Source organism: Entelurus aequoreus, linkage group LG22, assembly GCF_033978785.1.
Source record: "Entelurus aequoreus isolate RoL-2023_Sb linkage group LG22, RoL_Eaeq_v1.1, whole genome shotgun sequence".
NCBI classification, from domain to species: Eukaryota; Metazoa; Chordata; class Actinopteri; order Syngnathiformes; family Syngnathidae; genus Entelurus; species Entelurus aequoreus.
Window position 1 is genome coordinate 3,884,094 of NC_084752.1, and position 27,632 is coordinate 3,911,725.

The 27,632-nt window shown below is 40.2% G+C and overlaps 1 protein-coding gene across 3 annotated transcripts; it reads right to left on the bottom strand.

Annotated features, from left to right (window-relative positions):
- Positions 1-100: 100 nt before the first annotated feature.
- Positions 101-27,593, bottom strand: g3bp2a (G3BP stress granule assembly factor 2a). Of its 3 annotated transcripts, none has more exons than XM_062033545.1 (13): positions 27,434-27,593; positions 22,333-22,451; positions 22,187-22,268; positions 21,947-22,120; positions 21,774-21,864; positions 14,820-14,925; positions 14,563-14,743; positions 14,098-14,193; positions 13,856-13,958; positions 13,698-13,757; positions 11,025-11,156; positions 10,814-10,932; positions 101-2,311 (listed from the first exon to the last, which is right to left on the bottom strand). In XM_062033545.1, the coding sequence occupies exons 2-13, from the start codon at positions 22,425-22,427 to the stop codon at positions 2,033-2,035; spliced, it is 1,518 nt and encodes a 505-aa protein (XP_061889529.1). In that variant the 5' UTR covers positions 22,428-22,451; positions 27,434-27,593; the 3' UTR covers positions 101-2,032. The 3 variants fall into 3 exon arrangements, with proteins under 3 accessions (XP_061889529.1, XP_061889527.1, XP_061889528.1); XM_062033543.1 differs by having other exon boundaries at positions 10,805-10,932; XM_062033544.1 differs by lacking the exon at positions 27,434-27,593 and adding an exon at positions 27,239-27,264 and having other exon boundaries at positions 10,805-10,932.
- Between the last annotated feature and the right edge of the window lie 39 nt (positions 27,594-27,632).

The following is a 27,632-nucleotide window of genomic DNA, read 5'->3' on the forward strand; positions in this document are numbered from 1 at the left end:
CGAGTTCAATGCTACTGTCAGCCTGTTGTGTTGGTGTATACAAAACAAGGATAAAGTGCAATAACAGCTTTTACACATGACCAATGGGTATGAGTGGCGCTGTGATATCAGTAGTTTATTAGGTCTGACATTCAAAATGGAAAAACAAAAGAAAAATCATACACCTGCAAACTGTTGTATACTATAGCAACAATTAAACGATGGCAGCCAACACAGTAAACTTCTTATTTCCGTTTAAAAAAAAAAAAAAAAAAGGGGACTGGAATCATTCACCAGCCGACTGCGATCTCAATCAGGGAGGAATAAAATAACAAATTTACAGATTGTTTTTGTGAAGATTAAAAAAAAAAAAAAAACACCTGACAAAACTGAGCTGTCACATATAAGCTCATAAAAAGGAAAAGCATTTATCAAAACTAGCTCACGTGTGGAAAAATATGCAGATTATTACAGTTAATTTGGGAGGAGACTGTGTTCCGAGCGGCAAAAAAGAGATTGTCCCAGAAATGTTTGGAAAATAGTGCAATATACCACCAGATAAGGAAGACCTCATTAGCGCATTTATCCAGGAAAATAAAGTTGCTACATCACTTTCCCCTTTTCAGTGCAAGATTCAAACAAAACAAAAAAAAACATCTCACTGTCCTTCCCAGCCAAAAAGCAACAAAAACAATTATATTTTATGCACAATGAATAACCAGCAGTATGAAAAATACAACAGCTAGAAAGTTGATAAAAGTATTTGCCGAGTCAAGTCGGCTGCAAACACAAGCCAGCCCAATCTCACACACACGCGTTACAAAATTGTATTTGGAGGACAAAAAGAACATTAAAAAGATGGTTTGGTTTTAAATTGTGGCGCTGTCACAGCTTTAAATGTACCTTTTCGGGCCAGATAGGAGCAAACACAACAAAGTCACATGTTAGGCGGTAACGGGGGGAAAAAACCTCAGCAGAAAAGTAGAATCCTTGTAAATACTGCAACTTTTGTATTATCCAAAAATGAAGTCGCTATAGGAAAGAGAAAGTGAACGTAGAAGGCACCTTTTTTTTTTTTCATTTCAACCGAGTGAAAAGGAAAAGCAATAAAGTAAACTTTGCTGTACATTTATTCCGTCACGTTCACATTGTGAAGACAGACGGGAGAGGGGAACCGAAAGAACCCAGACCGAGCCGCCATCGTTGTCACCTTTATCCTCGCAGCACACACACACACACACACACACACACACACTGTCATTTGTTTGGTGGAGAGAGAAAAAATAAATCCAGGATTGTTATGTTTATCAAGGTGGAGTCCTCTTGTCCATCCAGCGCCAATAATTGAAGTTTGAGTTGAAAAAAGTACAACAGCAGAAGTTTGCGGCTGTGAGCGAGGCCTGCCCCGTTACGTCTCCAGCTTGTCAATGAAACACCACAAAAAAAAAAAAAAGTACCCATGAGTGCATATTGGTGAGTGCATTATGCAATACATTTGAAGCAATGGTCTCTCGGGGGAAAGGGCGAGGAAAAAAACAAAACAAAAAATAAAAAAAAATAAAAAAGACAGGCCTCTCCCCTTTGGAACGTTTGCATCTTGCTGTTTCTCAACAGTAACGGGCAGGTAGAAAATGTGCAATAGAAGGATTTACCACTTAAGTCAAGGCATATTTCTCTCTATATATAATCTCTTTTCCAAATACTGGGCTGTTTAGTGGTAGTCTCTCAGTCCCTCCTACAAAGGTAGTCGATTACTCCTGGTTGGGTGTCCACTAAATTTACAAATTAAAGTTTGTGATTTCTTGAGATACCAAAAAAAGGGATCCTCGGCTCACAACTAATAAGCGACATTTTTGTGTAGTTGTTCGTCTACTTCAAACGCTCGACAGGCTGTGTCACATTCCGAAAGCAACAAACAAACAAAAAAAAGGAAAAAAGTTAAAAAAAAGAACCAGAAACTGAACCAAAAAACCCAAATATACGTTTATACATGTAGAACGGTTGAAGATGAAGAACACGTTACTACTTCCACGTTGCAGGTGGCGCCGCGTTTTCAGCGGCGCGTGGCGGCGTAGCGACCTTCGCCCGGTCCGCCGGAGCCCCTTCCGGAGCCCATGCCCGGCTTGGGCGCCATGCCGCCTCGAGGGGGCGGTCCCCTCCCGTCGCGCTCTCGCATCATGCCGCTTCCCACGATGCCTCGCGGGCCTCCTCCCAGGCCTCGGTCGTTGCGCCTCATGTCCCGCCGATCGTCTCCGCGGTTCTCACGCTCGCGCGCCGCCCTCGTCTTCTTCTCCTCCACGTTCAGACGCACTTCTCCACGGAACATGATGGGCTGTGGGCGGGCAAGAAACATAGACGTCACTCGTCTGACACAGAACTAGTGTTGTCCCGGTACCAATAATTTTGGTACCGGTAGCAAAATGTATTTTGATACTTTTCTAAATAAAGGGGACCACAAAAATGGCATTATTGGCTTTATTCTATTATCCGAGGACAAAGCTACGAACAATGGGAGACCGGGCTTTCTGCTCCGTTGCTCCAGGTCTGTGGAACGCTCTCCCTGACCACCTGAGGGCACCACAGACTGTGGATGCTTTTAAAAAAGGCTTAAAAACCCTTCTTTTTAAAAAAAACATTTTTTTTTTTTGATATATGCATACTAGTTTTAGCTATTTGGCTGTTCTAGGTTTTGTTTGTATTTATTTTTTATTATCTTTTTATTTTTTAATACACTGTAGCACTTTGAGACTGTTTACTTGATGTAAAGTGCTTTTTTTTTATTTATTTTTTACAAATAAAATTAGTATTATTTTAACAAAAAATCTTACGGTTCATAAAACATGTTTATCGCAATTTTGTACTTAAATAAAATAGTGAACAACCAAGACAAATTGTCTTTTAGTGGCAAGTAAACAAACAAAGGCTCCTAATTAGTCTGCTGACATATACAGTAACATATAGTCATTTTCCATTATTTTATTTTATCAATTACGGAGGGACAAGCTGTAAAAATTGATTATTAATCTACTTGTTCATTTACTGTTGATATTTTAGTATTTTCCGTTTCAACATGTTCTATCTACACTTCTGTTAAAATGTAATGATCACATTCTTCTGTTGTTTGATACTTTACATTAGTTTTGGATGATACCACAAATTTAGGTATCAATCAGATACCAAGTAGTTACAGGATCATACATTGGTCATATTCAAAGTCCTCATGTGTCCAGGGACATATTTACTAAGTTTATAAACATAATATGAATTTAAAAAAAAATGGGAAAAATATTTTTTGATGCTAAAAAATATTGCTGTAATAATCATAGTAGTATCGATTCAATACGCCCTTTTACTTGGTATCATTACAGTGGATGTTAGGTGTAGATCCACCAATGGCGTTTGTTTACATTGTGATGCCAGTGAGCTCCAGTGTGTAGTGAAGCATGTATAGCTATTCTTCGTCCTGCAGTGATAATGATACTCGTAAGAAACATATTTTTTTGTCGCCATGGAGGCGAGGATTAGTGATTTAGAAGTGACTAAAACACTGCAGATGGACATTAGCCGCTGGCTAGCTAGCCATGTCTTAAAGCACCTCTTCCTGAGGGCGTTTCAGTGTTATAACTTCATCTTTATAGTCCGTTTTTAAGCCAAAGTGCTCATTCACGTAAGAGACTAGACGTATAAGATTTCATGGGATTTAGCGATTAGGAGTGACAGATTGTTTGGTAAACGTATAGCATGTTCTATATGTTATAGTTATTTGAATGACTCTTACCATAATATGTTACGTTAACATACCAGTTGGTTATTTATGCCTCATATAACGTACACTTATTCAGCCTGTTGTTCACTATTCTTTAGACATTTTAAATTGCCTTTCAAATGTCTATTCTTGCTGTTGGCTTTTATCAAATACATTTCCCCCAAAAATGCGACTTATACTCCAGTGCGACTTATGTTTTTTTCCTTCTTTATAATGCATTTTCGGCCGGTGCGACTTATAATCCGGAGCGACTTATATTCCGAAAAATGCGGTAGCTAAATGAGAAGCAGATAGCATTTTTGAGGCCATCATTTGACAGAAGGCTTGCCATTTATATAGCGACTTGGTGTACTATAAAGTGAGCATGCTGGAACCAGCGCGGAAGAACAATTTAAAGCGAGCCGTGGGTGTTTGGAAAAGTTTAAAAAGAGGAGCCGTCATCCACCGCGTCGGTGTAGCATGGCTGCTGATGGTGAGGCTTCAACTTGGATTTTATCAGCAAAGGGAGCTTTCCACCCATCGTTTTCCTTTGATAAGACCATACTTTTTTGGAAAAAGATGCCACAGGGGGGACTTTTAGCTAAAGGGAATGCAGTGCCGGAACACCAGTCGATGGAGGAGCGCCTCACACTGCTTTTTTTGTGCCAACGCTAGCAGTGGCTGGAACATGTGGAAGGGGACGCTATGCTTATTTGCCACTCCCACACTGTTAAGACAAATGCCACAAATATTCAAGGTCACAAGGTAACTCCTCTTGTTTTTGATTGTAGCAACATGTTTGGTAACATTTTGTTTGAAGTACACCAAACGGGACTTTTGTGCGGACGCGTTGACGGTTAAGCTAACTGTTGTGTTTTGGATTTTAAAAAAATGAGGTGTATATTTATAAAGCGCTTTTCCCTAGAGACTCAAAGCGCTTTACATAGTGAAACCCATTATATACATCTTTTAAGCTACATTTAAACCAGTGTGGGTGGCACTGGGAGCAGGTGGGTGCCCAAGGACACAACGGCAGTGACTAGGCTGGCAGAAGTGAGGATCGAACTTGGAACCCTCAAGCTGCTGGCACGCAAAAATTGATTGTTGAGCCATTATCTGCTTATGTTATTTTGATACTTATACACATTATAGCAGACCTGGGCATTCTGCGGCCCGCGGGCCGCATCCGGCCCTTTGTGCGTCCCTGTCCAGCCCGCGTGAGGCCAATTATAAATTACAAAATAAATTTTAAAAAGTATCTATGTCGAGTGTGCAATACAACGGTGCTGCTTTTGTTTTGAAAATCGTTATTTGTATTACTTCCGTGTGGACGTATGCTTGATTGTGAGTGAATGTGAACAACTGCAATTACAAAATAAAGTTGAAAAAACATCTATGTCCTGCGCGCAATACAACTGTGCTGCTTTTATTTTGAAAAGTATTATTTATGGGCGTGTGTCCGTGTGTAACCTGCGAGTGAAGGTGCACATGCAGCGACAAGTGATGCACGGTTTACACCCGAGACGCCAAAAAGAGAAAAGTTGATGAGGAATGGCGTGTTTTCAACAACACATGAACTGCAAAGCAACGTCCCCTCACCTAAGGTGCGTGCCTGCGCAATTGCGCACTGCTCAAGCGTCCGCTGCGCGCAGCAAGTATATGCCGCGCACCAAATCAAATCCCATCTGAATTATAAACAAAATAAACATATTTATTCTATGGAATTTTGCAATGCAACTTTGAGTGACAGTGACAACAAGCGGCCCTAACGGTGTTCGTCAACACCGTTCAATTGAACACCGTTCAATTATTGTAACGTCTATCGAGATGCTTCGAGGACAGGAATTATATCGATCACTTTATTGAACAAAACTGTTTATATTCGGACATAACCACACCAAAAACATGAGTAAAACAATTCTATCTCGAAAAACTAGTCATTTTCTGCCGTACAAACCAGGCCAAAACCAACTTGTCATCTGTCACCAACACGCATACCACTAAACCACTGGTGCGTTTAAAGGGAAACTTCGGTTTTTTTCAACCTGGGCCCTGTTTTCATAATTTTTTCTGTATATGTGAGTGCTGGATAAAACATTTTTTGAGGTCGCGCCAGTATTGAGCAGGGCAGGCAGCCTCCAGCCCAGCTAACGCTCGTACACAGGGCAACTGGCTCTCGTCAAAATTCGGCCTATAAACATGCATTTTTTTCACACTGACAGGCTCAGATAGTTACAATGAGTGTCCGACAACATACTAGAAAGGAGAAATTAACGTATGTCTCTACCTTTAGCTGGAGATCGCTGTTTGTTGTGAGCTGTGTCCAAATCTCACCACGCTACAAATCTCGTTCCGAAATCTCGCGATAACTCGCGACAAAACACCGGTGGAAAAACAGTTACCTGACTGAGGTGAAGAGACCATTGTTTTACTTTTATCCTTTTCTATAAAACTAAAATAACAGTCTTCGGTAATCCAACAGAAAATCACTTCAGTCATCTCTCTTCACCTCAGTCAGGTAACTGTTTTTCCACCGGTGTTTTGTCGCGAGTTATCGCGAGATTTCGGAACGAGATTTGTAGCGTGGTGAGATTTGGACACAGCTCACAACAAACAGCGATCTCCAGCTAAAGGTAGAGACATACGTTAATTTCTCCTTTCTAGTATGTTGTCGGACACTCATTGTAACTATCTGAGCCTGTCAGTGTGAAAAAAATGCATGTTTATAGGCCGAATTTTGACGAGAGCCAGTTGCCCTGTGTACGAGCGTTAGCTGGGCTGGAGGCTGCCTGCCCTGCTCAATACTGGCGCGACCTCAAAAAATGTTTTATCCAGCACTCACATATACAGAAAAAATTATGAAAACAGGGCCCAGGTTGAAAAAAACCGAAGTTTCCCTTTAAGGCCACACAAAAAGTCGGACAACTCAAACACCACACAAAGTTACACTATGCCTCCTCAGTCATACGTGTGCTTATTTTACTGTCATTTATTATTAATGTTAATTTATTTATATTAGTCATGGAATGCTGTTACACACACTATGTTGAAGTATTACTATTATTATTATTATTATTTATCTTACGGTATATATCAAAAATAATATTGAGCAAAATTTAATTGAATATTGTCGATGTGGCCCTCCAGCAGTGCTCGGGTAGCTCATGCGGCCCCCGGTAAAAATTAATTGCCCACCCCTGCATTATAGTGTCTTTAAAGAAATATAGAATATGGACTTTTGTCAAGGTTCGAACCAATTATTCATGTTGACATTATTTCTTATGGGGAAATCTGTTTCACTATACCAATGTTTCAGTCGGCGAACCATGTTTAAAACCTCTTAAGGCCCAAGCTGTTTGTTTACATGCTTCTTTTTTTTATTTCTCTTTGCTATTTGGGCTTATTGGACCGTAATTAGAATAAAAACTAAGAATCATCTTTTGATATGATGTACTTAGTCCATAAGTACACAAATGTGTACTTCATGTTTAGTGACATGCTAATTCTTATTTTTACACTTTTCCCCCCCAAATTCCATTGTATGTTATACTCTTCTGACACCACCAGATGGCAGTATAAATGTCCAGATAAGCAGCCATAAGACCCCAATTCAGTAGTGTACACAATTTTGGAAATAAGAGCTAAAAGGCGCTGTCCACGCATGTGGCCACTAAGCCTTTATTATGAACCAATAAGTTTGTAGATCCAAGTTCCACAGCATATACTATTAATACACAATATTCATAACTAGGTACACTACCGTTCAAAAGTTTGGGGTCACATTAAAAAGACCTTATTTTTCAATGAAGATAACTTTAAACTAGTTTTAACTTTAAAGAAATACACTCTATACATTGCTAATGTGGTAAATGACTATTCTAGCTGCAAATGTCTGCTTTTTGGTGCAATATTTACATAAGTGTATAGAGGCCCATTTCCGGCAACTATCACTCCAGTGTTCTAATGGTACAATGTGTTTGCTCATTGGCTCAGAAGGCTAATTGATGATTAGAAAACCCTTGTGCAATCATGTTCACGCATCTGAAAACAGTTTAGCTACAAAACTGACCTTCCTTTGAGCAGATTGAGTTTCTGGAGCATCACATTTGTGGGGTCAATTAAACGCTCAAAATGGCCAGAAAAAGAGAACTTTCATCTGAAACTCGACAGTCTATTCTTGTTCTTAGAAATGAAGGCTATTCCACTAAATTGTTTGGGTGACCCCAAACTTTTGAACGGTAGTGTATGTCCTTATCAGAATTTTTGCCCTCAAATCCAATTGGATTTCTATTCCCAATCCAATATTTTGACAATAGATTATAGAACTGAAAATAAATACATGCACACGGTTTTTCCCGCTACAAAAACAAAACAAAAACTTTGTTCGCTGTTTGATCGTTTGTTTTTCTTTTCATTGTATTTCTAAAGAGTAATGGCAGTCATCGGCTGTTGCGCCATCACGTACCATACCCCTCCCACCGCGTCAAAGTCCTGTGAGAAACACTTGACCAAAATTGTCTCATCTAATAATAAACTGTAAATATGATGAAGTGTACTCTGTTGCTTGAAAATGAAACCTTAAAATGAGAAAACGCTTTAATATATTGCGTAATGATTGTAGTTCAAAATGGTATTTACAATGCTTGTCAATAGGGACTTTTTTGTCCCCATGATACTAATCTGCTATGAAGTTTGGAATCTGACCCTACAAACTGTGTGGCCGGCAAAAGACAGGAAATAAAGCACTTTCTGGCAGAATGCATTTGTTTTGCAATTTTGACAGAAAAATGTACTGCATGCCATTGTATACGTTCTCCACTTTATTATTTGATCATGCAACAATATATTCTAAGCACTTTCTTGTCATCAAAATAAATACTTAAATAACTGCTTGTCAATATTACTTCAAAGGATGGTATCCATCAATCTGTCAGTACAAAATATGATTAAAAACAGTGGTCTGTGCAAATTGTGTAACGTTTATACTCCTATAAATTCACTGTTACGACCGGCATCCAGATTGTGATGTGGCCTTCAACAAAAACGGGTTTATTACATCATTATTAAATATATTAATTAAACTTTGGTCATCAGTACTACATTCTATTGTATTGTTTTTCATACAATATTTCTTACGTAAAAAGTGCATTTAAAGTTTATTTTAAAAAGGCATGTTCCATGGACTTTGTGCTGTTTTGGGGAATAAATCGATAATTAATTTTAATGAACGACGCCGTTTCGCAGTAAGAGTTTGGAAGTACGAGCTGCGTCACAGAACCAATGAAACCTGTACCACGACTATGGTTCCTGGCCAATCAAAAGGGTTAAATATGGAAACTGCAAGTTTGTGTGGTAAAAAACAAACACCATTTGCACCTTGGAAAAGGTTTTAGTGGTGACTAGGCTTGGGCCGATAGTCAATAAGTCAATTGGGCAACACTGCCTACTTCCTGGAAACGACGTCACAGCAGCACTGGCGCTTGCACGCTAGCGTCGTTCTGCTTGGAAAAACATGGCGGAACACAACTATACGGACTTTGCTACGGAGATTTACCCTCGGAGTAGAGAGAGTAGAGCGCTTGGTTAAGTATACAGCGAAGGAGAAAACTATTTGATGCTGCTTTTATGTTCTCGATACAGCCTCCGTCAGCTGTGAGAGTTAATGAGGTGAGGAAACATGCAGTTGCCACAACTTGTTTATAAAGTCTTTAGTTTGTTTACTGGGATGTTCACTCATCCTTCAACTGCAAACTGTATCAGTGTTCAAATAACAATAATAGCTATAATGTTTTGTCATCTCATCGAACTGAACGTAGGCTGTGAAGATTGTGTATTCGATGTGAGAGGTATTACTCCTGTTTATTTTTGTTGGCCAACAAAATCTATGAACACTATTTTTACCTATATGGACAAAAAATTTAGTTACGTCTTATGGCCACTAGGTTCCCTTTTGCAAAATGTTTACATTTGTTTATCTTTTATGTCCATAAAGTACTATCTTGCACAATTTTCACATTCATTTTGTTCATTTGTTTTTTTTCCTGCCACATTACTTTGTTTATAATGCTGTTGTTGATTGGAAATGCAAATTCTATTACTAATTGAGGTCCAGAAACAGTGTTTTTATCTACAATATTGATTCTTCTACAAAGGAAGTAATTTTGAATGTGTTGTGTTTTTAAATACAACTTGGTTAGAAGATTTCAGTAAGTACTTTCTGAATTTTTTAGCACATTTAAAAACACTGCGATCATTTTGGTCACAATAACCGTGATAAGAAATTTTAATTCCGCGACATCCCTGCTCTCAGCACCTGAGCACATTTAACAGTGCAAGTCCTCCTCTCGGCGCAAACAAACACGCACGCATACACACAAGAAGCATAACAGACTTGTGAGAAGTTCCGCAAAGAAACCAAAATTAGGAGGAAAACAAATTATTACAGAGACAAATGTCCCGTCATGGGAATATCTCAGATTCAAATTGGATGGCCAGAAAGAGCCCATCAAACGAGCGAGAATGCCGTGATTACGGGACGGCCACAATAAAAACATTTTTAAAAAAAGACAATCTGACGTAGTTTTTCAACTTGGGGGGAAAAAAGCACTTTAAGATGTTTAGTATTTAAGATAAATTGAGTACATTTTTTTGTTTTGTTTATTTATTTAGGATATTGAAAAGTTATTTACCTTCCAATGGTAAACAATTCTACAGTAATGGGAAATGAAAGTGTGTCCTTTTAAATGGATTATAATGATTTTATATTTTGATTACATTATAAACACTGTAGTGTTTATCGAATTAGTTTAAGAGCATGATGTAGACAAAAGTCTGTCTGCAAAAAGCCAAATATTGCTTATTGTTCTATTTGACATCTGGAGACAAGAATATGTTGGTTGCCAGTCTAAAAGTAAAATGTCCTCCTTCACTCCTTATCTTCCTACGTTTATGCATTTTTATGTAATTTGAGAGAAAGATCGCAATTAGGTTTTTTCTCAAAACCGTGCAGTCCTAATCACGACTATACAAGCAAACCCACCAGCCAGTGAATAAAAGTGGGTAGTAAACGGTTATACATGCCCCTTCTACCTTGGCCCCCAGGATCTTGTGCACGGGGTCAGAGTCGTCAAAGACCACAAATCCAAAGTTAGGAAGCTTCCCGCCGACGGCCTTGGTGTTGATCCGCAACTCGACGACATTTCCATAAGCTGAAAAACGCACACATTGGAAAGTTACGATGGTAGATGACAACAATGAATCTCGTAGGGAATGTAAGGTGATTAGACAAAAGCAAACATACTCATGAAGAAGTCTCGGAGCTCCAGCTCGTCAATGTCATGCGGGAGGTTGCCTACAAAGAGCTGGTGGCTGTCCGGGTAGCGTACAGATCGCCTTGTGTCCATTTCACCCGAATCAGCATCACCCCGACCGCCTAAAGGGTAAAAACAAAAGGAGGTCACAGTGTGATCAGGGAAATTAGTTTGTCACTCAATTGGGAGCACACATCTATCAAGACAAAAAAAATACCGTATTTTCTGGACTTCAAGTCGCAACTTTTCCCCAACGCTTCCAATCTTGCAGTTTATAAAACGGTGCAGCTAATCTATGGATTTTTCTTCGCAAACGGTCACAATGTTTTGTATTCAACAAATAGTTTTCATATTACATTAACAGAGACACTGAAAAGGTGTGGTATTGTTTGTGCTATTGCACCTTCCTTCGGGTGAATTTGCGCATAGCAAGGGCGGGGGGTTGAAAGTGTACTTCCTGTTTGGTGCCTGGAACCGGAAGTATATCCTGTTTTGTCTATTACGTTTCTGCTCGAAATAATTCTTCATTCATCACTTCAACCAAGTTTGTTGTTTTAAAATATAACTAAAACAATTCATACTTACTAAACCGTCCCATGTGTTCTCATGCATTTGTACGTGCTATTGTAATGCATTTGTACGTGCTATTGTAATGTTATCAAGCTCGCGTCGTTATCATTAGCACATTTTCTAACACGCTGACAAGTGTCTGTGTTAGTATTATTAACTTACAATGGCATTCTATTTGTATTGTTCCAGTTGCATAAATTCACCAAAACATAGGGGTGTAACGGTACGTGTATTTGTATTGAACCGTTTCGGTTCGGGGGTTCCGGTTCGGAGGTGTACCGAACGAGTTTCCACACGGACATATTAAGTAGCGTACCGCACGTTGTGTAAACAATGCACACCGAGGCACAACACACGGCATGCTAGCAGCTAACGGGCTAGGATAGACTGACCATACGTCCTCTTTTCACCGGACATGTCCTCTTTTGCCGAGCTGTCAGGGCAGAGTTTCTTAAATGCCTCAAATGTCCGGCATTTTGAGTTAGGGTTGCGTGTATTTTCAATGTACGTTCAGGGTTAAGAAGGGGTTAAAAACAAAACAAATTGTGTGCGCAGCAGCATTGGTGAGGGAGGGGCAGAGACAGAGAGAGAGAGAGAGTTATGATAAACGCGCATGCGTCGCCAGGCTCTGCTTTTTATCCATAGATTTATCACATTTAATTTGTTATTATCTATAGCAGGGGTGTCAAAAGTGTGCCCCGGAGGCCATTTGCGGCCCACAGCTAATGTTTTAAAGGCCCACGGCACATTCTAAAAATACTATTCAAATAAACAAAAACATAACAAAAGTGAAATAAAAAAGCTTAAAGGTTAAATGTAATTTAGAAAAAGTTGCAATGTTGACTAATAAAACAAAGCTGTTTTGTTTTTCTTCCAAACTGTCATTGCTCAAAACATAATATTGAATCAAAATCAATGTTATTATGAATTATTGACCTATCCAAGGTTCCCATTACTTCACATCAAATATTACACTAAGAAAAATATTTTTGGTGAAAGATTTTACAAATTTGGTAAATAAATAACCCAAAAATGTATATTTTGTTGTTTTCTTACTGTACCGAAAATGAGCCGAACCGTGACCTCTAAACCGAGGTACGTACCGAACCGAAATTTTTGTGTACCGTTACACCCCTACCAAAACATAACTGTGGATTTATTGAAACGGTTTAGCTCAGTCCTTCTCAAATGGGGGGGCAGGCGTGTGACCTCGGGGAACATGCTTTTTTAGCCGTACGAGAATATGATGAAGCATATGTAGCACTTTGCTTCACTGTAACCACGGTGGGAGACGAGGAAAGGCCAGTGTGTTGTTTCCTTTAATGTTAATAAGTTTACAATGTTATGCGGAGACAAATTATACTATTTATAGTCAAGGTGGAGAGTGGGGGCGGAGGGCCGCAAAATATTTTCTTCTTCCTAGGGGGCGTAACAGAAAATATTTGAGAAGCACTGGTTTAGATGATTGGAGAGCTAGCTTCCACAGCTTGTTGGTCCATGACAATGACTTCTGTTTTGTTTAATCATCCGTGGTACAGGCACCGTGAGGAAACAATTAAGGTAAACATTTACAAAGTCTTTCGTACCGTAATTTGGTGGATCCGTCTTAAATACTGGTGCGCTCTACAGCCCTGAAAGTACGGTATTCCTTCTCCTCTCACAATATTTTAATTAGCTGGAACAAATCGTAACATAAAAACAGACATGGCATCTGTAAAGCTGAAGTTGAGTTTCAGTTGCTGTATGCAACATTCCAACACCTTTTTAAGACATCATATTGTGATATAGCATTTATTTTATATTGTGTATTTTTTGTGAATTAAAAATAAAAAAAACTTTGTGAAAATACAATCAACCTCCTGAGTTGACGTCTTCCTTCTAATGAACACCAGGTACTTTCTGCAGCTGAGTAAACAAACACTATTTAAAGAAACGTGGTATAGTATTCTCTTTGACCCATCCACTAAATTTGTGATTTTTTTTGTATCTTACACAAAGTTCATAACTATCAATCAAAATAAATGACTAAATAAATTACATTATAACTAAAAAGTCTGGCAAAATAATATTCTAAATAAAAAATGTCTATTTACCTTTGTTGACGAAACTTAAATGTGGTTTCCCTGTTTGTGCCTCAGAGGATGGCATGCCATCTGTTGAAAGGTGACAGGGGGATAAAGGGTGTCAACTTACAGCATATTTTATTCACCTTATCAGGTGTTACCTCTGGAAATACATAAATCAGCGGTACCTGATCGGGGTGGACGTGGGGAGAAGGTCGGTCTGTCTCTGGGACGCTGGTCTCGGGGTCTTAGCGGCGCTGCTTGCGTCTCTGGCTTGGCTTCAGTTCGAGGCTGCGTGTTGAAAGCGAGAAACGCGTTAGGAGTGTCTATTTTCAGCTGACTGTGTGCTTGTGGCCTTTTATGAAGTATTAACTGTACTTAAATATATATATATAGTTTGTTTTTTTAAAAAGGGACACATTCTGATTACCTGGGAGCTTGGCGCTTTAACAACATGGGGTGAGATACCAGAGGTGGTGCCCGAAGGAGGAAGGTGTTTACTGGTCACTGTGGCCCAAGAGAAGGTCTGTGGGGGGTGTATATATATATATACTTATATAAAATGTAATTGTTATAACTTATTTTGTAATAAGCAGAGCACTGGAACATCACCATCTGTTTAAATGCTCCTCAATCAAGAGTTTGGATAGAAATACAATGCTTTACAATACAAAAGTGTAGCCATTCTTGGTATTATCTCTACATATATTAATTCTGCCAAAGAGGCCATTTTGTCTCAGTGCAATCAACTACAAACTTTATTTTTATTAGTTATTAAAAGGAAGAAAAAAATTAAACCTTGATCACACCATTTCTGAGAGAAAAAGGTGCAATCTCTCAAACATAAATATTGTGTATGTACAGTATAATAAGAAGTACAAGTATCTTCTCTAACCTTAGGCGGCTCCTGGGCATTAGGTGGCGACTCCACTAGGACCGGCGAGGGGGCTTTTTCCTCCATTTCTTCCAGAGCTTTCTCCTCGACTTCAGACTTTATTTCCTCCACTTTGGGCTCAGGCTCGGGTTCCATTTCTGGTTCCGGGACAGGTTCCTCCATGGGCTCCTCCACTCCGTTACTGCAGGAGCAAAGCAAAGCAGAAAATGACTTCCTTGCCTCAAGGAAACGGAGTAGTTGGTGAAGTTTTAGCGTACGCGACGGGGTGAGGCTCGTAGTAGGTGGCGCTGTTTGGACTCTCCTGAAGAGGCTCGGGGGATGCCGGCCTCTCTTCTGGCTCCTCCTCAACTTCCTCTTCTGATTCTATCAGCAAAAGCAGAAACATTAACAACTTCAAGCATACACAAACCACAAGTTAAACACTAACCAATAATGTGATTGTGTGTTACAATTAAGTCAAACGGTCCAATTTCCCTACAGAAAATATGTTCGAGGATTTGCCACCGTTGCTTAGTGTTGCCAACTTAGCGACTTTGTTTGTTGAGTATTTAGTCCGTCTCTAGGTTGCCTTTAGGGACAAATTTATAAACTTTTTCTGCTTTACCTAAACACTTTGAGAAAAACCTGAAGAATAGCTCTTCTCGACGAGCGCTTTTTGTTTGGTATTTCCCTACAGCATCCATAAAAAAATGACATGCACATGCGTCATGACCACCAATTGTGCAAATGAGCCAATGTCATCATCGAGCGCCACAGATAGACTGCAGTCCCCTGGGAAACACTCCACCGTCACAACTTGGATTTCTACAGGTTTTCTGTGTGTGGGAACTTGTACCCACAAATCTTAGCGGTAGAGCGGAACAGCAAGAATAGACAAAAGTACTAGCGGAGTTATGAGCAAGTACAGTGGAACCTTGATTTACGAACTTTATATCCATCAAACAAAACAAGGATGTGCTGGATCAACTCTCTTTATTAACAAGCCAAAACAACAACAGCAAGCTTAACTGAAATCCCATTGGTGCCCTTACAAACGATCAGAAATCACTAGGGATGATGTTTGATAAGAAATTATCGAGTTCGAGTCTATTATCGAATCCTCTTATCGAACCGATTCCTTATCGATTCTCTTATCGAGTCCAGATAGGTTGTTGTATATGGAAAAAAACACACAATATTTGGTTTTACAAAAGCTCACTTTTATTATATAAGAAAACAATTTAATCTAATAAATAAATAAATATTGACTGTTACCCCCCTAAAAAAATAAAATAAATAAACATTGACTGTTGTTACCCAAAGTATATTAAGTGGGATTTTTCAGAAAAACAAATATATACAGTAACACAAAAACAAGCTGTCTCTGTGATCACTATAGGTGTATAAATAATAATATAGTGTTAAATAAAATCAGTCCCTTGGGCACAAAACTGGAAATAATACAGCTCTCCAAAAAGTGCAATTCTGCTGCTATTTGACATAACTGTTTATGATACTTTGACATTTTTGCACTTTAAAGAAAGAAAGAAAATTCTATGAAGAGAAAAGTTGTTTGCAAATGTGGTTACAATGCTAAAAAATGAAAAGTTAAAGCTAAAAAAAGAAATACACTTTATTGAGTTAACATTATTTCTTTATAGGGGAAAGATGTTATGAGCTAGGGAATATAACAACTACACTACCCATCATGCAACGGGAGTGACAAGCATGCACGGTAGCCCCGAAAAGTGTTGTTGCATGTCGTCACCCGTGAAAGTAAACGTCAAGAACTCAGCCAACACGCCTCGTCTGCATTATTTATAATTAGACAGACAACACATATACAGTGTGATTTTGTTTTGTTTACAAGGAAAGAAAAACAAAAGTTAAAAAAGGGAGATGTGTTGTATATATATGTATGTGCTGCGGTTGCTTTAAGAACGTTGCAACAGCTGCCGTAAAGGAGGTGCGTTGCTAGCCTGGTTGCTATGTTTCCGGTGGGTCGTAAAAGTGTTCTTCATGAGTTTGTACCCTGCTCAAATCTCTCAGTAAAGTTATTCATTGGATTATACCTTTTGTTTTGAACTTTATTACACCTTGGAGCGCTTTTTCCCGTCCATTGTTTTCCTGCTTTCGCTATCTGCGCCTAATGACTGAGCTACGTGACTGATTTATTGTGATGTCACGCGGAGCATTTCTGGTCGGGACGGGATTTGTTCCGAGGGATTCGAATAAAGAACCAACTCTTTTCTTTACTATAGTGGTCTCGATAACGGGTACCGGTTCTCAAAAAGGGATTAGAGTCCGAGGACTCGGTTATTTTCTTATCGAACAACCGGGAAAACCGGTTTCGAGTATCATCCCTAGAAATCACAAATATCCTCAACTTTAAACAACCATACTGTTACAATAATAAGCTTTTTAAAAAGTAAAAAACACTTAAACTGCATAAACATTGCCAAAAACCCTAAATTACGCTACTCCTTACGAGGAGAGAGAAAAAGCCACAGAGAGGTAAAAAGGGAGGGGGCGGGAGTGACAGAGCCACGTATATAGAGAGACTATTGCCCACTAAACGACAGGCGCCATCTTTGCTACCAATGACGTGTGTGGCTGTGCTTGTAAACATGCGATTGCAGTCGTTCTGACGTCAGTTTTCCTGACGATATCAACCAAACTAATAAGTCTAAATATAGTTCGAAACATACTCTGGCTCAGGGGTGTCCATTACGTCGATCGCAAGCTACCGGTCGATCGCGGAAGGTGTGTCAGTCGATCGCCAACTAGGCGTTGAAAAAAATAGTCCTAAAAATTAGCGATCAGAAATCTTCACTATGACGTCACTTTCGTCACTTGATTGACATTCACGGCACCCGAGGGTCTTGTGAGATGACGCTGGCTGCTGCGAGCTCAGTGTGAAGGAAAAAAAAGACCGTCAGGGAGGCGAGAAACAGTTTTTATTTCAACCATACCTCCTGTCAAAAGCCTAAAGACTGACCACATAGTTCCTGTCTTCACAATAAAAGCGCTGCTCTATCCTGCCTGCGCTAACAAAATAAGAGTCTCAGAAAGCTGGCGTGCACAAGCCCGCAAGCCACGGAGTTTGCGCCAATGTTTTTCTTGTAAAGTGTATAAAAAGGAGTATGGAAGCTGGACAAATAAGATGGCAAAAAGCAAGCACTTTCATGTGGTATTGGACAGAAAGGACTTTTTTTCTCCTCCATTAAAAAAGTTGGACGTTGTCATCACTACTGTCTGATTCCAATCAATGCTAGTCATCAGAATCAGGTAATACACCAACTTATATTCTTGTCTTCAGGAAAGAAAGGAATCTGTGTGTTAAACATGCTTGTATTATCATTAAACACCTTTTAACTTGTTAACAAAAACGTATTTTTCATAAATAAATTAATATAAATTACACTACCGTTCAAAAGTTTGGGGTCACCCAAACAATTTTGTGGAATAGCCTTCATTTCTAAGAACAAGAATAGACTGTCGAGTTTCAGATGAAAGTTCTTTTTCTGGCCATTTTGAGCGTTTAATTGACCCCACAAATGTGATGCTCCAGAAACTCAATCTGCTCAAAGGAAGGTCAGTTTTGTAGCTTCTGTAATGAGCTAAACTGTTTTCAGATGTGTGAACATGATTGCACAAGGGTTTTCTAATCATCAATTAGCCTTCTGAGCCAATGAGCAAAAACATTGTACCATTAGTAGTTGCTGGAAATGGGCCTCTATACACCTATGTAGATATTGCACCAAAAACCAGACATTTGCAGCTAGAATAGTCATTTACCACATTAGCAATGTATAGAGTGTATTTCTTTAAAGTTAAGACTAGTTTAAAGTTATCTTCATTGAAAAGTACAGTGCTTTTCCTTCAAAAATAAGGACATTTCAATGTAACCCCAGACTTTTGAACGGTAGTGTATATACAGTATATGAATGAGGTAGATCCCTTCGACTCTGTCATTTAAAAAGTAGCTCGCCTGCTGAAAAGTGTGGGCACCCCTGCTCTAGCTCATAAACTCACAAAACATGCTTATATTGTGTCAAAGTATAATTAAGATCCCACCTGCTACAAGTTTTCTATGGCAAGATTAAATAACCCTCCAAAACTCAAGCCAATGTCCGTGTCTGCGAGCCACTCGCGTAGAGAGACCGCACCGCTGTCACTACCGCATCTCTGTTCAGTTTTCCATTCCGCAGCCATATGAGGCTTCTTGTCCAATAGTCGTCTGAAATCTTTACAATCGTAAAAATAGGTCTTCAGAGGATACAGGTAAATGTGTCCTTTGCCCCTAAGCAGCACACAACACGGCATGTGTACACGGTTGACCGAGAGGTAGTTCTCCGCCGCTGTGAAATAATCTGCTTTGGCATCTTTTCCCAGAAAAGTCTGTTTTCATGACAACTAAAACTTACTGTGGTACCGATGTCTTCAATACGAACAAGCACAAAATGGCTACCAGCTGGACACAAAATGAATGAGCCGTTCGTACAGAGACGGTTCGCACACGGAGGCATATTTAGCGCGGTCTAAAAGCTTGTAAACCGAAGTCTGCAAATCTGTGTTCCACTGTACGAGTATCCTGCAAAGTTGTAAACACAGTTCCTGCGTTATTGAAACGAGCACCAAACAACACTCAGCAAACTTTGTGCGCATGTTCTCTGGATGCGGCGAACACTTCACTTTGCCTTTCGTGACTGTTTGTATTTAATATACCAAGTAAATGCAAGACACACTCTTTCACTTTGTGATGCATACCTCTCCTCGCTAAATAGATGGATAGGTCTTTATTGTCATTGTACAAGTACAACGAAACTTTGTTTTCAGCACAAACCCGATAAAGATTAGACAAAACAAACAGTGTACAGGGTTACAGAACAGGAACGCTGATGGGTCGCCACAAGGCGCCCCGTAAAAGATGGGGAAAAGGTAAAAACGCTGGGGAAGGATGAGTAAAAAAATACAATCTAGACTGGGCTCCTAAGGGGGCCCAGTCTGGAGTGGGAAAAAACCTCCATAGCAAAGCACATATTACAACGTACATCTCGAGATATCTAGCAACAGAGGGAAAGGAGTGCGAGGTCATGATGGTGGCCGCAGCTCTCAGGCGCTGACCATCCTTTCATCACCCCTATGGGATTTGCGTCAAATATGACGTCAAAGTCGCAAAACTGGCACCAGAGAACCCTTCTGATCTGGCTTGTATGAGATGAGTTGTGAGTGGAGTTACGACTCACACCGCTACACTTCCATCATAGTTTGTTCATGAGCTTGGGAGAACCTGGACGTACCAAATCCGCATTGGTGAGTTCATTTGTAGCCACATACAGTACAGGCCAAAGGTCTGGACACACCTTCTCATTCAATGTATTTTCTTTATTTACATTGTAGATTGTCACATCAAAACTATGAACGAACACATGTGGAGTTATGTACTTGACAAAAAAAGGTGAAATAACTGAAAACATGTTTATTCTAGTTTCTTCAAAATAGCCACCCTTTGCTCTGATTACTGCTTTGCACCCTCTTGGCCTTCTCTCGATTAGCTTCAAGCACACCTGTGAAGTTAAAAGCATTTCAGGTGAGTACCTCTTGAAACTCATGGAGAGAATGCCAAGAGTGTGCAAAGCAGTAATCAGAGCGAAGAGTGGCTATTTAGAAGAAACTATAATATAAAACATGTTCAGTTATTTCACCTTTTTTTTGTTAAGTACATAACTCCACATGTGTTCATTCCTAGTTTTGATGCCCTCAGTGACAATCTACAATGTAAACAGTCATGAAAATAAAGAAAACGCATTGGAAGGGAAGGTGTTCTCCAAACTTTTGGCCTGTACTGTACAAATGAATAAACGGGAAACAGGGATGTGTTTGTGTGTGGGGGTGATCGGAACATCGATTAAATATTTTCTTGTTTTTTTTAACATTTTCATAATCGGATTACGATTTAAAATCGACACTAGCCATTTGTCACGGATACGTTTCAAGAACCAAAAAATAAAAATCGACCACTTTTATGATCCCTAAAAAGGTCAAACGCAACAAAGACATACCGTATTTTCCGCACCATAAGCCGCCCCGTGTTATTAGCCGCACGTTCAATGAACGGCATATTTCAAAACTTTGTTTACCTATTAGCCGCCCCGTGTTATTAGCCGCACCTACGCTACGCTAAAGGGAATGTCAAAAAAAACAGTCAGATAGGTCAGTCAAACTTTAATAATATATTACAAACCAGCGTTCTAACAACTCTGTTCACTCCCAAAATATAATGTGCAAATGTGCAATCACAAAAATAGTAACACTCAAAATAGCGCAGAGCAATAGCAACATCAATAACTCAACGTTGCTCATACGTTAGCGTCATACTACACACAAAATAAACATTTAAAGCTCACTTTCTGAAGTTATTACTCATCCACAAATCCCTCTAATTATTCTTCTTCGGTGTGCTTCACTTGTTTTTTGACACCATCTGTGATGTGGACACGCATGCAGTCGTAGATCAACAGGGACGTAGCTGCGTGAAAAAGTCACCCGGTCTCTTCGCGTAAACGTCTATCAACCACTCGCTCATCTTTTCTTCATCCATCCATCCCTTCGAGTTAGCTTTTATGATGACGCCGGCTGGAAAGTTCTCTTTTGGCAAGGTCTTCCTTTTGAATATCACCGTGGGTGGAAGTTTCTGGCCGTTAGCATGGCAAGCTAGAACCACAGTGAAGGACGACTTCTCATTCCCTGTGGTGCGAATATTCACCGTACGTGTTCCCGTTGTATCCACAGTGCGGTTCACATGAATATCAAAAGTCAGTGGAACCTTGTACGCGTGTCTCTAAGTAGGAGACATTTTGTGGTCTTTACAGAAACACACAAATGAAATGAAACGTAATATCCGCACGCTTCTTCTTCTACGGGGGCGGGTGCTCACCTTGGCGGTTGCTTACAGTAGAAGAAGAAGCGCTTGCTCTTCTATGGCGGCGGTTGCATACCGTAGAAGAAGCGCTTCCTCTTCTACGGGGGTAAAAAGATGGCGGCTGTTTACCGTAATTGCGAGACCTAAACTTTATGAAAATAAATATTAATCCATATATAAGGCGCACCGGGTTATTAGCCGCACTGTCAGCTTTTGAGAAAAATTTAGTTTTTTAGGTGCGGAAAATACGGTAAGTGTCAAAGTGAAATAAAAAGTGAACCACTAGCCTGTAAAACTACTTGAATACCTTCATCGAGTTCCGCTTCTGAGTCACAAAAAACCTCGTCCTCGTAGCGGAAGATGTCATTGTGTACGTAGAACTTGTTGGCCACCGAACCCTGGCGGAGGTAATCCGGAGTCAAGTCACATGACAAGACAAATGTGTTGCCATCTATAAGTGAGACTTGTAGGCGTGCGTACCTCTGGAGCGAGCACAAACGTCTGCATGAACTTCCTCATGGGCTGGCCGTTGTTGGACAGCTCTCCGAGGACCTGCACCACCACGCCGTCGCTGAGCGTAGCGTGGGCGTCCACGTGCCGGATCTTCGTGTGGCACTCGCTGAACTGCAGGGACATGACCTTCTTGTGGATTTCCTGGGAAATTAAAGTTGTCTTATTCTCACATCATTCCAGAAAACAAGCTGAATATTTAGGACCTACCGCTTGCCCGTACACTGCTTCCGCCAGCTTTCCGCTGGCGTCGAGGCCGCCGTGAACATAGGAAGAACTCCTCCCGTAGAACCTGAAGACAAACAACGTAATTAAAAACTATACTCAGACACCATCTTGCGTGTGTTCATCCTTACCTGTGGAGGAAGTCTGGCGCCTTGTTCAACAGTGTGTAATACTGCCTCACAAACTCCCGCCCTACTAGCAGGGGACTTGGCTTCTCCATCACCATTTCTTTGGTAAACAATATTAAGTGCTGGAAGAGAGGGGGAAACAGTGTTTAGCTGAATAATAATAATGAAGAATACACTCATAGTTAGATATAACTTGGTCATTTAAGTCTGAAAAATACAGATTGCATCATATAGAAATGCTTTTTTTTAACCCTTTTCTTTTTGAAAAAGTCGCTCAGCGGTCTAAACCTGCTTGGTGGATAGTGTGCCCATGTGACGTGACTTGAATAGTGGATTGAGCGCCCACGTCACAGAATAGGACGGGCACTATCCAACAGAATGATTACGTGGACCCCGACTTAAACAAGTTGAAAAACTTATTCGGGTGTTACCATTTAGTGGTCAATTGTACGGAATATGTACTGTACTGTGCAATCTACTAATAAAAGTTTCAATCAATCAATCAATAGGTTTATTAGACACCAATGGGTCCATTTTTTTTAAAAATATTCCTTCTTTTTGAAGACTTTCATCAAGATTTACTGTGTAAGAGTTACGATGGGGCCTGCAAAGCAGCTTGCCGGTAAGAATGCTTGTGTAATTCCAGTACGAGGTACACAAACTTACAGGGCATCAGCCTAGCACAGACCTGGGCAAATTAAGGCCCTGGGGCCGCATGCATCCCGTTGAACTTTTCAATCTGACCCGCCGAAAATGCCCAAATAATGTTTTTACATCTTTAAGATGGAAAGTGTAGCTGCCATTATGATGTGCAGTGATGTTTTATAATGACCGTAAATCTTGAACTATACAAAGTATTTCAATGGTTGGAATCTTCACATTAGCATGATATACTAGTTACTATGGTAATATAATTAGTTACTATGGTCATCTAATTCACAGTAGCTCAGACGAGGCACCGAGCAGTGTGGGTGGGGAGCGTTTCCACAGAGTGTTTCCAGGGCGGCCAGCCTGAAATGTGGGTGTCAGGGACAGATGCGGAAGGAGATTTTTACAGCAAAGTTCTAAAGCTTAGTGATGTATCAGATTGTAGGTGGCTTTATTTTTTACCCTTCGCGTTCATATTTTGCTGTGTTTGTTGCATTTTTGTTGCCTTTCACTTGATTGTAAAATATGTCGATCGAGAGGGGGTGTGACTTTCATATGTTGTCAATATTCAGTGTTTTATCCTTCATATTTAATATTGTAAATCTCACATTCTTTATTTTCATGTACATTCTGGGTGTCTCATTCAGTAAAAAAAACTTAAAATTCCATTCCGTTTTTTTAAGGCGGTCTGTCATGTTTTTAACATTCAATCAGACATTATTGCAAGGTTTTGTATTAGTGTTCCTAAAAATCAGATATACCGGCCCCCAGACACATTTTTTTCTCTAAATTTGAGTCAAAATAATTGCCCTGGCCTGGCCTGGCGTGAAGCTTACTAGAACTCAAAAAGTCGCCATGAAGTCGCATAGAGTAAACTAACAGCACATGGCCGGGAGGGACCTGTCTGTCATGACAGCGTTTGTAAATACGTACTAATTTGGTGAAAATCAACTCTGTTTACTCCGGTGAAAAGAAAACTGGTTGCATTGAACTTTTGAGTGTGTACGGTGAAGAGAAAGTTATGTCTATATTAGTGATTCTCAAACTGTGGTACGTGAGCGGGCTCCATCTAGTGGTATGCCAAAGACTCGCTTAAATATTCAAACAGAGTTACTGTCCAAACCGTGTAATGTTACAGTGGCCATAAATATTAAAAATGCGTGTTAAATAAAACTTCTGCCTTGCTTTTAATGAATACTTGGGCCTACAACGCTACTGTGTTTTAATGTTGGCCATTATGGTGGTACTCACCTGCACTGGCTTCCTGTGCACTTAAGATGTGACTAAGGTTTTACTACTTAGGTGTAAAATACTAAAGGGCCTAGCTCCATCCTATCTTGCCGATTGTAGGCTATAGAGCGTTTTCTATTGGGGCTCCAGTACTCTGGAATGTCCTCCCGGTAACAGCTAGAGATGCTACCTCAGTAGAAGCATTTAAGTCCCATCTTAAAACTCATTTGTATATACTCTAGCCTTTAAATAGACCCCCTTTTAGACCAGTTGATCTGCCATTTCTTTTCTGCCCCCCTCTCTTTTGTGGAGGGGGGGGCACAGGTTCGGTGGCCACGGATGAGGTGCTGGCTGTCCAGGGCCGGGACCCAGAGTGGACCACTCGTCTGTGCATCGGTCAAGGACGCGTCTGCGCTGCTGACCTGTCTCCGCTCAGGATGGTCTCCTGCTGGCCCCACTATGGACTGGACTCTCACTATTATGTTAGATCCACTATGGATTAGACTCTCACAATATTATGCTAGATCCACTATGGACAAGACTCTCACAATATTATGCTAGATCCACTATGGACTAGACTCTCACTATTATGTTAGATCCACTATGGACTGGACTCTCACAATATTATGCTAGATCCACTATGGACTAGACTCTCACTATTATTTTAGATCCACTATGGACTGGACTCTCACTATTAGGTTAGATCCACTATTGACTAGCCTCTCATAATATTATGCTAGATCCACTATGGACTAGACTCTCACAATATTATGCTAGATCCACTATGGACTACACTCTCACAATATTATGTTAGATCCACAATGGACTGGACTCTCACTATTATGTTAGATCCACTATGGACTGGACTCTCACAATATTATGCTAGATCCACTATGGACAAGACTCTCACAATATTATACTAGATCCACTATGGGCTGGACTCTCACTATTATGTTAGATCCACTATGGACTGGACTCTCACATTATTATGTTAGATCCACTATGGACAAGACACTCCCAATATTATGCTAGATCCACTATGGACTGGACTCCCACTATTATGTTAGATCCACTATGGACTGGATTCTCACACTATCATGCTAGATCCACTATGGACTGGACTCTCACTATTATGTTAGATTCACTATGGACTACACTCTCCCAATATTATGCTGGATCCACTATGGACTGGACTCTCACTATTATGCTAGATCCACTATGCACTGGACTCTCACTATTATGTTAGATCCACTATGGACTGGACTCTCACTATTATGTTAGATTCACTATGGACTAGAATCTCACAATATTATGCTAGATCCACTATGGACTGGACTCTCACTATTATGTTACATCCACTATGGACTACAATCTCACATTATAATGCTAGATCCACTATGGACTGGACTCTCACTATTATGTTAGATCCACTATGGACTACACTCTCACAATATTATGCTGGATCCACTATGGACTGGACTCTCACTATTATGCTAGATCCACTATGCACTGGACTCTCACTATTATGTTAGATCCACTATGGACTGGACTCTCACTATTATGTTAGATCCACTATGGACTAGACTCTCGCAATATTATGCTGGATCCACTATGGACTGGACTCTCACTATTATGTTAGATCCATCCACTATGGATTAGAATCTCACAATATTATGCTAGATCCACTAGGGACTGGACTCTCACTATTATGTTAGATCCACTATGGACTAGACTCTCACAATAATATGCTAGATCCACTATGGACTGGACTCTCACACTATTATGTTAGATCCACTATGGACTGGACTCTCACTATTATGTTAGATCCACTATGGACTGGACTCTCACACTATTATGTTAGATCCACTATGGACTAGACTCTCACAATATTATGCTAGATCCACTCGACGTCCATTGCAGTCCCCTCCAAGGTTTCTCATGGTTATCCCATTGGGTTGAGTTTTTTCTTGCCCTGATGTGGGATCTGAGCCGAGGATGTCGTTGTGGCTTGTGCAGCCCTTTGAGACACTTGTGATTTGGGGATATATAAGTAAACATTGATTGATTGATTGATACTTTGAGAACCATGTGTTTTTTCCCCCCTGTGGTGGTACTTGGTGAAAAAACTTTTGAGAACCACTGCAGGTGCTTTGTAGAAAAGTGGCTTAAAGGTGCATGTTCCGTTTAAATCCCTCTACAAGCTCAATAATTGTTGATTTGTCCGTTTATTAGCACAAGGCTGCGTTCTTTGTCTCACTTACAGGCCCACATCACTTGGAGCAGACAGCTGACTGTTAGCATTGGAGCTAAGCAGAAGCTGGTGCGCCATCACGACAAAGAGGGCTCAAGATGATGCAGGGACCATTTAAAAAAAATAAAGATAAACGTTCACCAAATTATGTAAACAAAAAAAAATCTAGGTTGCACATCCACGGAGTTTGCATTGGTGGCCTGTCTGCATGCCCACACAGGCATCCTGTTTGTGGCATTACTACTAGCACGACACTGTGCACTGGCCGGTTGATAATACAAAGCCATAGATGCATAAAAAGTTGGGAATAGCCAAATAAAGCATTATTGGACACGACATGCCAAACAAGAGACGCGTTTTAGCTAGCCGGCTAACTAGCATTAGCACAGGGCAGGCTAACTTGTGGCGTCGTCCCATTTCACCTCCCAGCCTGTGCTTATTCTTACATAAAGTCCGCACAATGAAGGTATAATTGTACCATTCGATGGTAATAAGAACGGTCAAACAACACGAACATGACACGTTTCTGATTTGTCCACTTAATTGTAAACAAAGGGGGTAAGAAAAAAACAAAACAGAAAGCGAATGTAATGTTGTAACTTAGTCGTGTAATATTGTTTCATATAGCGGCGCCTACATGCGTATTTCGATGATAAAACACTAAACGTGGCCGTTAAACGTCCCGATGTTTACGAAACATCCGAAATATTGTCCACCATTAATAAGCGGCGTCGCCAAGAAAACAAAGGGGAAGAGTGTGCTAAAATCGCGTTGCCTTACCGTTGACCGGCGAGGTGAACAGGCTCGTACGTGCTCGCAACGTGCGCTTGTCCACTTTTTAAAATGTTGCAATTGTTACTATTGTCCATTTTAAACTACAATTTTGTGGGGTTTAACGACACAATGCACTGAAGTTAGCGAGCTGGTTAGCATGAGCTTGTCAACCGCATCATGGGTGAAGGAGGGCTAACTTACCTTTCGAACCACCAATCTACGTAGACGGAATGGTTGATATTAATAGTAATAATAATAAGGTAGGTGTTTATTGTCAGGCCTTCTATGACCGCGCTATTGGTGATCTCTGCTCTTATCAGAGATTCAATCTTAAAGGGGTAGCTTCGATTTATTGTTTTACCCCTGCTTTCTGGGGCAGGAAACCCCAAGGCCGCGAGTC

Bases quoted from the DNA above. Each gene is read 5' to 3' on its own strand.
- g3bp2a (XM_062033543.1), bottom strand. From the start codon at position 22,427: ATGGTGATGGAGAAGCCAAGTCCCCTGCTAGTAGGGCGGGAGTTTGTG. The intron at 22,121-22,186 runs GTAGGTCCTAAA...TTAATTTCCCAG, and splicing joins AAGCAGTGTACGGGCAAGCG to GAAATCCACAAGAAGGTCAT. The intron at 14,744-14,819 runs GTACGCTAAAAC...TTGCTCCTGCAG, and splicing joins TACGAGCCTCACCCCGTCGC to TAACGGAGTGGAGGAGCCCA.